This window comes from Castor canadensis, chromosome 11, assembly GCF_047511655.1.
Source record: "Castor canadensis chromosome 11, mCasCan1.hap1v2, whole genome shotgun sequence".
In the NCBI taxonomy this organism is placed as follows: Eukaryota; Metazoa; Chordata; class Mammalia; order Rodentia; family Castoridae; genus Castor; species Castor canadensis.
The window spans coordinates 6,708,957-6,720,421 of NC_133396.1; the positions used below are offsets into that span (position 1 = coordinate 6,708,957).

At 53.6% G+C, this 11,465-nt stretch overlaps 1 protein-coding gene across 1 annotated transcript; it reads right to left on the reverse strand.

Moving 5' to 3' along the window:
* Positions 1 to 364: 364 nt before the first annotated feature.
* Positions 365 to 10,605, reverse strand: Otop3 (otopetrin 3). Its single transcript, XM_020165524.2, has 7 exons — positions 10,435 to 10,605; positions 6,873 to 7,271; positions 6,649 to 6,785; positions 6,063 to 6,121; positions 5,706 to 5,824; positions 2,217 to 3,031; positions 365 to 1,066 (listed from the first exon to the last, which is right to left on the reverse strand). The coding sequence occupies exons 1-7, from the start codon at positions 10,457 to 10,459 to the stop codon at positions 896 to 898; spliced, it is 1,725 nt and encodes a 574-aa protein (XP_020021113.2). The 5' UTR covers positions 10,460 to 10,605; the 3' UTR covers positions 365 to 895.
* Positions 10,606 to 11,465: the final 860 nt, after the last annotated feature.

The following is an 11,465-nucleotide window of genomic DNA, read 5'->3' on the forward strand; positions in this document are numbered from 1 at the left end:
TGCCCCACCTGATGACTCAGAGGATCAGATCTCTAGGAATGGGGCCACCAGAGGCTACAGTGACCACTTGTGGTGAGCCCACTGCATAAAATCCCCAAGGCTCTGTACCAGAGAGAGGGTGGAAATGGGCGTTGCATGGGCCCTGACCCTGCTCTTCCCACCTTTTCATGTGGCTCAGACAAGAAAGGGCTGGGTTAGATCTCTTTTGCCCCAGAAACAGGACTCTCCTGGGCCACAGCCCTGCCCAGAACCATCCTTCTCACTATGCCTAGGGTAACAGTTCTGTCCTGGGGAACAAATGCCACAAAGCTCAAATAGAATCAATCAAACAAACAGGGTTTATGACAGCAGAAGAGAGCTGTTGAGCCCTGCCTGGCAGCTAATTAATGGGCTTGTTAGAAGACAGGGTGTGTGAGGGAGGGGAGCAGGGCCACCTGCCAAGCTCTGTGCTCTGAGCACAGGACTCTGAGCTTTCAGGATGTCCTGGACCATGTTGGGACTGTGTGCCTCTCCCACAGGAGACCTGGCTGGGGCAGGGCACTCCTCTCCAACTCCATCATTCAGGCCTCACCCTTCCAGAGAGTAGTGAAAGGGGCCCTCGCCAGCCTCCCAGGGCGCCCCCTTGGCTGCTTGGCTTGTGTGATGAGGCACAGGGTAGGCCTATGCCAGGCCTGGATGTGGGTATCCAAAGCTCAGTGTTGAGGTCCTGCCCTTGATCTTGAGCCATAAGCAGTGTTCTGCCCTCTCGGCAAGGTTCTGGGGAGGGGGAGGCCTTGGGAGCTTGGCTGGATCTCTTCACCTCTTAGAAAGAGGAGTCTGCCCAGATACTCCGGGCTACCTTCTTCTGTGCCTTGGCACTTCAGGGTTCTGCTGAGGGTGGGCTTCCTGAACAGTGTCAGGCCCCCAAATAGACCTCCACCAGACCCCCGACAGAGTGCATGCGGTAGAAGACCCCCAAAGGCAGGCCAAAGTTGACGATGGTGAACCACGCCCGGTAGCCGTAGAAATCCTTTTCCAGGCCATTCTCAAACTCCGGGTGTATGCCAAAGGCAGGCATCATCCACAGCTGTGGGGAGAGAGGAGGGTGTTGGGGGGGCGGGCTCTCTTGCACCCTCAAGACACTCAGTCAGGGGAGGCATGCCCAGAACCTGTGACTCCTCTGGCACCACTCCCACCCCATCATCTTTGGTCTGTTGGAGCTAGCTCCTCTCCCCGCAAGTTTTTCTTGTTCCATTCCACAGAGGGCCTCAGCCACCTCCTTGGCTTCCCTGGGGCCAGCCTGAACTCCAGATGGGTCACAGGCCCCCAGGTGGCCTCCACACATGGCACAAAGCAGGGACTCCCAGCGAGCAAGCTGCTCTGCCAAGTTGGACTCCCCCATGCACTGAGCTCAGACACCCCTGTCCCTTCCCACCTTCCTGGCTCATCCTACACATGAATCCTTCTGGAAGACTGCCCTGGCCACAGGGTCCCATACTCTCTTCTCTGAGCCCCTCTGCACTTCAGAGACAATTTATTATTCTCTGCCTGGACTAGGGACCTCACATCTGAGGGGTGTTCTTAGGGCTTTAAGGGTTTGGGACCAAACAACTGTGGGTTGGTCCAGCACTGCCACTTACAGGCTGGTCAAACAATCAAAGCTCATCTGTCCAGTGGGGACAGGGGATGCCTGTTGTGTGGAGTTACTGTGTTGATTCAAGGACAGGTGGTGATATTCCATGGAGAGGTAGGCCATGGAAGTTAAGTGATCACAATCAACATCTTCCACTAGGGTTTCTTTAAAAACAAATGAAACAGGGCTGGAGGTGTGGCTCAAGGGATAGAGCACCTGCCTAGCAAGTACCAAGCCCTGAATTCAAACCCCAGTACTGCCAAAACAAACAAATGACAAAACAGATACTTCTGATCTCTCCCTTTGACTGAGTTCACTGGTAATTCTCTGTTTCTCTGATGTTCTCCCCATCTAGACAGTAAACTTTCTGAGGGCAGAAATCTTGCAACTTTGTAAGAAGCACTTAGATATGTGCTCCACACAGATTCATTCCAGGCAGCTGGAAGGGATGTTGGTGGAGGAAGGGACAACACTCTCTGCTCTCAAGCAGCATGGAGCCAGTAGGAAAGAAGCATGTGATCTTGATCCAGCCCTTCCTGAATGAGGCTTTCTGGGTCTGCCTAGCCAGCATCCCCATCACCTGAGCCCTTGCCCAGCCACTCACTGTGATGTTGCAGAGGATGAGGAAGAGGGAGATCTCCTTGAGCATTCTCCGCTTCCAGTTGAGGTGGCTGTAGGAGTGGATGTAGGCCAGTGAAGCCCGCCTCAGGTCCTGGCCCAGCTCTAGCAGGGAGCCTCTGCGGGGAGGCTCAGCCTCCTGCTTCCCTGCCAGGCCTTCGGGCACTGCCTCCCAGAGTGGGCGACGGTGCAGCCCCTCGATGATGAAGAGGTTCTGAAGGATGTGCTGGAGGATGAGCAGTAGCGAATAGGCCAGGATGAGCTGGTTGAGCAGCTCATGCGGGTGGGTGGCTACGATGGCCACAATGGAGAAGTAGGCAATGCCCATCTGGCCCAGCGCGGCACCCATCAGCAGCACCACGTCCAGGCTGCGGGTGGGGTTCTTGAGCGTGTCCAGCTCACGCTCCTCCAGCCCGTGGATGGCCGTGCCTGCCAGGCACGCCAGGCTCATGGCGGACAGGATGGCCGTGTAGAAGGCATAGTAGAAGGTAAAGTACTGGCGGGCGATGTCAGGGCCACTTGCCGCGATTTGGAAGAGCACGAAGATGCACACACCGGCCACCAGTGCCAGCAGGCCCAGCAGGGGGCCAAAGATGGCCCCGTGCAGGTGGAAGGGTGGACTCCTGGGGTGGGCGCCCACGTGCCCTGCCAGGCGACGCCCCACGTTCTTCCACATGACGAAGAGCACGGCACAGCAGATGAGGCAGTACTCGGTGCTGAACGGGTACAGCATCAGGTAGCCCCTTCGGAAGACCTCGCACACTGTGGCATTGAGGCACAGGCAGGTGTTGGTGCCATTGCCTGGAAGGGGCCAGGGCCAGGAGGGGACAGACACTCAGAGGAAACTGGTGGAGGAATACCAGTCCTTCTCAACCCGTCCTGGAACATGTCAGAGGTAGAAGGGACCCGGTCAGCTGCTCATTTTACAGCCGTGGGAACATCTGAGACCCAGACACAGGGATTGGAAATCGCAAAATGGTCACTCCTTTACAAAGAGATTCAAGACTTCAGGTGCCAAGCTTAGGTAAAGCATTTAAAACATGTGGCTGGGTGTGATGGAGCACTGCTGGAATCCCAGCACCCGAGAGGCTCAGGCAGAGGAATCACGAGTTTGAGGCCAATCTGGGGTGTATAATGAGACCTTATCTCAAAGAAAAAAAAAGAACAAAACAAAACATGATGTTCCCAGTGTCAAATGTCATCTCCACAAATCACTTGCTGGGCAGGGCAAAGCTGTAATTTACAGTGGGGGACCTGGCTGCCACACCTGAGTGCAGCGACAGCCCTGAGCAGCCAGTGCACGCTAGGTAATCAGACTCAGCGCCGTGGGCACAGGAAAAGCCGCTCCTTGAAGCACCTGGGGATCTGCCAGTGCCCCAAATGCCCAAATGACACTGGGGCCACACTTCCAATTTCTAGGAACAGCAGGGAGTGCCACCCTTAGGAAGCAAGTGGGGAGCCTGGATGTCATCAGGGACAGACACCTGAGAGTTAACCAAACTTTGCACCCTTAAGGCAACGGAGACAGAGCCTGGGCTAACACGAGAAAGTGGGTACAGATTCTTATTGAGGACTGGATGATGAATTGTGTTGGCCATTACAACAGCGTGTGGTAACAGAGGGAAATACACCGCGCGTGCGCGCGTGTGTGTGTGTGTGTGTGTGTGCGCGTGTGTGTGTGTGTGTGTGTGTGTGAGACTGGGGTTTGAACTCAAGCCTTTGCACTTGCAAAGCAGGCACTCTACAGTTTTTGTTTTCTTTTGCTTATGTTTTGAGATGGGGGGGGGTCTCACTATGTAGCCCAGGCTGGCCTTGAATTCTCAATTCTCCTGTCTCAGTCTCCTGAGCCCTGGAATTACAGGCATGAACCACCATGCCTGGCTCTTCTTTTGTTGTCATTGTTTTGGTGGCACTGGGGACATTTTTCTTGCTAGGCAGGTACTTTACCACTGGAGCCATGACCCTAGCCTTTTCTTCATTGGTTATTTTTGAGATAGGGTTTCAGTTCCCCACCCCCAGCCAACCTGTGCTGACCAATGTAGCTAGGATGACAGGCATGTCCTACCATGCCCAGTTACTAGTTGAGATGGGGTCTCTCAAATTTTTCGCTCGGGCTGGCCTCAAACTGAGATCCTCCCAGTCTCTGCCTTCTGAGTAGCTGGGATTACAGGTATGAGCCACTGCACCCTGCTCTTACGCTTCTTTTTATAGAGCCGCATACTAAAATGTTTGAAATAAAATGCCATGTTTTCTGCAGCTTACTTTCAGTACTTTGGTAAAAAATTAAATGTGACTAAATACTAATAATTACTATACCTAGGTGACAGCTATTCCCTGTACTTTAATTCATCTATCTTCTATCTATCCATCCATCTATCCATCTATATCTGTCTATCTATCTATCTATCTATCTATCTATCTACATGTAGACAGTACTGGGGGTTGAACTCAAGACCTGCAGCTTGCTAAGCAGGTGCTCTACCACTTGAGCCATGCCCCCAGCCATTGAGTTAAAAAAAATAAAAAAAATCTATGGTGTCACTTGCCCAAAATTCTCTTTGCATAACTTTTCTGAAAAATATAAACTGTATAAAAATGCCCACTGGATTCTGTGGCTCATGTCTGTAATCCTACCTATTCATGAGACAGGGATCAAAAACCCAAGGTTTGAGGCCAGCCAGGGCAAAAAGTATAGTGAGACAGCATCTCAATCAATAAAAACTGGGCGAGGTGGCACACACCTGTCATCCCAGTTATTTGAGGGGCATAGATAGGAAGATCTTGGTTCAGGCCAGCCCAGGCATAAACTCAAGACCCTGTGCAGGAAAATGCATAAAGCAAAAGGGCAGGGGGCATGGTCAGGTGATGGAGCACTTCCCTGCAAAACTCAAGACCCTGAGTTCAAACCCAGTCCCACCAAAAAAAAAAGCCCACAGCTTGTGGTGTGCCATGTAAATGCACACAGGTCACGATGCTACCTGCAGGCAGGGCAGGGGAGTAGACATGCGGGTGGGGCTCAATCCCACAGATTGCAAGGTTCCCCTGTGGGTTTATAGGACTTAGCTTCTAAGGGCAGATTGTATGGGTTGAGGATTAGGCATAGGGGACAATCAGGGGAGAGCTTTCTGTCCACAAATCTTCTGTCACTCCTGATATGTCTCAGTAGCTAAAATTGTATTGGAGAAACATTGCTTTCAGCTCTGAAGGATTTTTACCTTCTTGGAAGTAAAATGGAGATACCAGGGTGGAGTACATACCTGAAGGACTTCTGTGACTAGCTCAGCCAGGGATTGGTGACTGGCTTGCTAACAGCCAATGGCTGTGGGGAGTGGGGTGCAGGGGACCAGCCCCTGACTGCAAACAGAGGGTACCATCGAGACACTGAAGTTTTTTTTAATCATTACCCAGCCTCTAGGGTCTGCTCCCAACTTGAGTGCACATGTGCGCTGGGGAAAGGGCTGGTCCCTTTCTGTACCTGAGAACTTCTCTGTGAGGGCGTCCAACTCTGCCTCAATTTCATGGTGCATGGAGTCGTTGGTTACGGCCAAAACCCACAGCAGTAGGTTTGTGGCCAGTGTCAGCATGAGGCCACACCTGGAGGAAGAGCCACACTCCAATCACACGGGTCCCCATCCTACCATTGATTGATTGTTGCTGGGGCGACCACTCAGTCCCAAAGGCAGGTCCCATGTGATATTAGGACTTTAAGAGGCAGCCCTTCGAGTCCCTGGGACAACTCCCAGACTAAGCCACAGCTGCAGGGCTCCCTTGTCCAGAGAAGCTGTGGGGAGGACTGAGAGCCTAGGAGGTTTGGGAGGGAGAGAAGTCTTACCTGGTGAAGTTGGTCTGAACCTGAACACAGTCCTTACAATGATTCCAGAGCACCCAGGTCTGAAAGAGACAGGGCCTTGAGTCCAAGGACTGGTCGGGGGTGGGACCACGGTGTGCATGTGCCCCAGTTACCTGTGTGTATTTGCAATGGAGGACCCAGTGGGGAAGACTGGATTGGAATTCTGGCTCTGCCAGAATTTTGCTGTGTGATATTGGGCCAGTGGCTAAAATTGGATCCTCCTGATCTCAGCCTCCCAAGTAGCTAGGACTATAGGCGTGAGCCACTGGTGTCCCAGCTTGGGGAGTGACTATTTAGACATATGCAAATATGTATAGGCAGATGTGATTCTAGCTGTCTTCCTTTGGAGACTCGGTGTGTGTGCTGATGTGAGTGAACGTAGGTCCATATGCGTGGACGTGGGCACACGGAGGTGGGCATTAGTAGGGGCTATGGTGTGTGTGCCTACACCCTGGGGCACCGAGGCATTGCCTTTGTGACTGTTTTGGTACAGGTGGCGGGGGTGCATATGTGGCCTGGGTGGGTAGGGTGTGTCCTTGGTGGCATGGGAGTGGGTGAGGCCTGTCACCTGGACGCCCATGAAGACAATCTCGATAGCTGGGAACATGAGCTCCAGCTCTGACTTGCAGTGGCTGTGGCTCACATCATATCCCATTCGGAAGATGTTCAGGCAAATGGTGCAACTGCCAAAGAGCACGAGAGAGCCTGGCCAGGCCAGGCAGGTGTTGGCACCTGCCCTGGGGCCAGAATTCCCTCCCCAGCCTTCTCCATCCACCAGCAGCCTGCACTCACCCCGCACCCAGATGGGTCCTGCGTGAGGGTCGCGATAGAGCACGGCGTGGGGCTGCCGTGTGGTGCCAGCCATGTAGTAGAGGAGCCAGAGGAGGGAGAGAACCTTCAGCACAGCCAGCAGGATCCACACGTCACCCAGAGTGACTGCCACGTTGTTGAAGATCATGCTACAGATGAAAGCCCCACCCAGGAATGCCACATTGAGGGCCAAGAGCCCCGAGAAGAGCTGCCCGGCCTTCTGGGCCTGCCGGTCCTTCCGCAGCAGCAGTGAGAAATGCCGCACCAGCCAGGACTTCTGCCTGGGGGGACCAAGGGTCCCTGTCTCCTCGGCCCCCATGTCCACTCGGTTCTCGGTCACTTGGGCTTCTGGAGAGGGCATAGGTGGAACCTCAGCAGTGGCTGGAGGAGGGAGAAAGGGTTTTGAGTTGGCTCTGGGCTGATCTGATTCAGTGCCCTCACCGCTGTATGACCTTGGGCATGCTTGTGGGGACATTTCAGCTGCCCCATCTACCTTATAGGACCTAAGGAGGTCTAAATAGATTAGAGACAGAGCCCTCTGTGTTGCCCATAAACCTAAGGGATGATTGAACCGGCTTGAGAATTTTCTCCCCCACCTCAGCCCTGACTGGGTCACCCCACTTCCTGACTCTGTCTCATCCTGAAATGGAGTGAATGACATATGTCCAGGAAGCTGGGGGCTATGTGTGTACTACCTGACCACTGGGAAGCTTCTAGAGCTGACTTTTCACCAAATAAGGCAATGTGCGCCCTCTAACTTGTAGGAGAAATTCCACCCCTGGCATCGAGGAGGACAAGTAGGGTCTTCTCTGACTCTTGAGTCTGACTAGTGGGGTATGATTGCTTACAGTGCTGTGTTGAGAAGGATTCTAAGGTTAAGTCTGGGCTTGCTGGGAAAGAATGCTGTGATCTGAAATAATGCTCTATCATGGGGACGTAGGAGTGCATATAAAATGACTTTCGAAAGGTCTAGAGACACCCACTGGATTCATGGAAGGAGGGAAGGGATGAAGGGGACCTGCAAATGGCTTTTCCTTCTGCCTCACCTACCAGTTCCCACCAATGGCCCTTGCCCATCTTTGTCACCACCAGGGAAGCCTTCCCTCTGTTCCAACCATGCTGGTGGCTACTTTGCTGGGCCACTCCTCTCTGCTGAGAGAGGGTGTGCACTGTTAGGTGTGCTGTGCGTGTCACTGGTCCCTCTTGAGGTCAGAAGCTGTGCCATGACAGAAAATAGGTCCTGCTTAACATTGGGCAAATGTCATGACACTTGCTCAATGTTTGCCCCCTGAATGCTGGCAGTTTCTGGGAATCTTTCAGCACTGGAGCTGTGGACAGAGACCCTCCCTATTAACCTTTCCCACACAGCCACAGAGGAGGAGGCTTTCTTTATCTTTTCCTCCCTCATGCAGATTGAGCAAGGCTTGGGATCACAGGCACACCTCCCCACTCCTTGTCTGCCAAGGTGCTACCTGGCCAACCCTGAAACCTGTTCCCTGCACCCTCACCTAGGCTACTCTGAAGATCAAGAGTCCTGATTCTTTGTGACTTGGACTCTGAGCCTCAGTGTCCTTATTTGTGAATTGAAAATACAGTGGAATGGCAATGACAAGGGCATAGAGGACACTCAACAAACTCTTTTTCTTTTCTTTCTTTTTTCTTTTTGTGGAATTGGGGTTTGAACTCAGGGCCTACACCATGAGCCACTCCACCAGCCCTTTGTTGTGTTGGTTATTTTCAAGATAGGGTCTCTTGAACTGTTTGCCCAGGCTGGCCTCGAACTGCCATCCCCCTGATCATTGCCTCCTGAGGAGCTAGGATTACAGGCATGAGACACCTGTGGCTAGCTTCTTTTTCTTTTCTTTGTTTTCTTGCAACTCTCTCTCTCCCTCTCACTCTCTCTCTCTCGTCTCTGTGGTGCTGGTGAACCCAGGGCCTTGCCCATGATAGGCAAGTGCTTTACCACTGAGCTACATCCCCAGCCCACGTTTCTTTCTTTCTTTTTCCTTTTTCTCTCCCTTTCTCCCTCCCTCCCTCCCTCCCTCCCTCCCTCCCTCCCTTCCTTCTCCTTCTCACAGTGCTAGGGTTTGAACTCAGAGCCTCAGTTATTCTACCACTTGAGCCATTTCCCTGGCCCTTTTTGCTTTAGCTTTCGGATAGGATCTCCTGCTTTTGCCTGGGACGAGTCTGGAACCATGATGCTACCTGCACATCCCAAGTAGCTGGGACTGTGGCTGTGCACCATCATGCATGGCAAAGGGCACTGAAACTGGGATACTTTTTGGTGATAGTGGGATTTGAACTCAGGGCCTTAAGTTTGCTAGGCAGGCACCCTACGACTTGAGCCACTCCACCAGACCAGGCCCTGATATGTTCTTGAATGAATAAATGAAGGATAATGCATGATACCTATCTCATGGGTGTTTTGTCAGAACTTAATGATTTATTACATGTATGTACGTGTAGAACAGGGCCTGGCACACGGAAAGCCCTGTGTTTGCTATTGGTGAATTTTCATGCAGTTCTTTTCAGATCCTGTAAAGACTGGAAGGGCTGGGGTTGTTGGTGAATTTCAGAGGGTTTTGCTTGGACCTCAGGCCTAGAGGGGACACTGGGGGACAAGGCTCCAAGTCCTCTCCCTCCAGGTCCTCGCCTTGACAATTACCCCCTCTGGCACCCATACCAGGGTTCAACCCTCCAGCAGCCACTAAAGAGAGCTATCAAATTCATGAATTCTGCTAGGTGTGGTGGCTCATGTCGGTAATCCCAGCACTTGGGAGGCTGAGGCAAGAGGCAGGAGGTTCTCAAGTTTGAGGCCACTCTGGGCTACATAGAGGAAAAAAAAAAAAAAGTGTGTGTGTGTAGGGGGCGAATTACCACTGGGCCTGGTGTGGTGGTGGGCACGAAAGGGTCACCTGGAACTAACAAGGAATCCACCACTCCCTCGCACTTCCCTTTGGGAGACGCCAGTCCAAGGGAGGTCCGGGACACCAGACTGGTTTATGCGTCGTGTTTGGAGGCGGGTGATGAAAGCCGTGGAGCGGTCGGGGCGCGGCGCGGGCCAGGAGCGCAGGAGGAGGCTGATGGGCGTGGGCAGGGCGGTTTCAGCATTTCTTTCCGAGCCACCCCAGGGACTGCAGGCCCAGGGGCAGCGGCTTCGTGCGTGCCTCAGACCCTGCGTCCAGGCAGCGCGGATCCCATACCGCTTTAAACAACTATCCAGGTTTCTCGCTTCTTCTGGGCCTGGGCATCGTGTGCGGACCCGGTCTGGGCGGGGCGCACCCTGCTGATCTCTTGCGCCCCGAGATCGGGAAAGGAGGTGGAAAGCTCGAGTTGGGGTGGGGGACCGAGAGGGACGGACCTCCAGTCGAAAAGAGTTGACCTCTCCAGGGTCACCCTGTCCTCTCTTCCCAGTCCCTGCAGCCCCTAGTTCCTGAACCCCGCTTTGGAGCACATGTGTGAGTGTCGGAGTGGGCTTCTCAGGAATGTTCTGCCAGCCGTCCAGGGGGCTCCTGGTCCTAGCTGCGGCACCGGGGAGTCTTACCTGAGGCCTGGGCAGCCATCGCCATGGGCTGACCACAACTGGGGCGCAGCGCCGATCTGCCTTCCAGGTGAGGCTCCAGCGCCCAGGTCAGAGGCCCCGATGCCCTCCCCGGCGGACTGCGCAGCCGCCCTTCGGGCTCCACGGCCCATCGATTTTTCTGTTGACTTTGGGAATCCCATTAATCCTTCATTAATTACCCTGCCGGGGGCTCCGGGGACAGCCAATAGCTAGGCGGCTGGACGCCCGGGCGGGGCGGGAGGCGGTGCCAGGCACTGGGGCGCCAGGGTCTTTGGCAGTCGGGATGGCCTTGGCCTTGCAGCCCGCCCTCAGGGTGGGTGGAGTGGGGTGGGTGCAATGTTCTTAGGCCCAAGTAAAGGGTTTTGGGGTTCAGGACACACTTTTTCTGGCAACCAAACCGGGAATTATCTTCTTCCCTCTCTCAGGTCTGGGGTTGCCTTTTTCCTATAGTCTACTTAGCACCAGGCTGGGATGTGGCTTTGCAGAACTCTTTCTCTGCCTGAAGTCAAAGATGAATTTGGAGTAGAAGAGACCCGGTCTTAGCCTCATTCTGACAAGGAGTGAGAGGGGATAGGAGACAGCCTGCTCTGGCCTGGCCCTCTGGGTCTCTTAACCCCACCAACTGCCTTCCTCATGCTGCCTTCCTCAGATGTCCATGTTCTCCAGGTGCCACTGTGGTCATGCTTCCCCCAAAATGCCATCTGCTCCAACTGAAGTCCCCAGCCCAGTCTGGGTCTATTCCTTCCACCCCCTTCCCAATCTTCCTCTCTTGCCTGGGTTCCAATGTCTGACTCTCTAACCTCCAGTCTCCCTGCCTCCTAAGTCCCTTTGCCAGAATAGAAGCTCCATGGCTTTAGAGAGGCTCTTCAGGGACCCCCAGGGGAGAGGAAGCCCTAGGGGTGAGGATCTGACTCCCCCAAATGCCTCTTAAACTGGAACCATTGTTTATTTATATCTATGTTATGAACTTGGGTGCCTGACATCCTGAAATATTTTTTTGGGAAAGAAAATCT

What these genes read in the sequence shown, in the direction of transcription:
- Otop3 (XM_020165524.2), bottom strand. Translation starts at nt 10,459, where the DNA reads ATGGCGATGGCTGCCCAGGCCTCAG. An exon ending in GATGGCTGCCCAGGCCTCAG is followed by an intron (nt 7,272 to 10,434) that starts GTAAGACTCCCC and finishes TCCCTCCTCCAG; the next exon opens with CCACTGCTGAGGTTCCACCT. An exon ending in AGGACCCATCTGGGTGCGGG is followed by an intron (nt 6,786 to 6,872) that starts GTGAGTGCAGGC and finishes TGGCCTGGCCAG; the next exon opens with GCTCTCTCGTGCTCTTTGGC.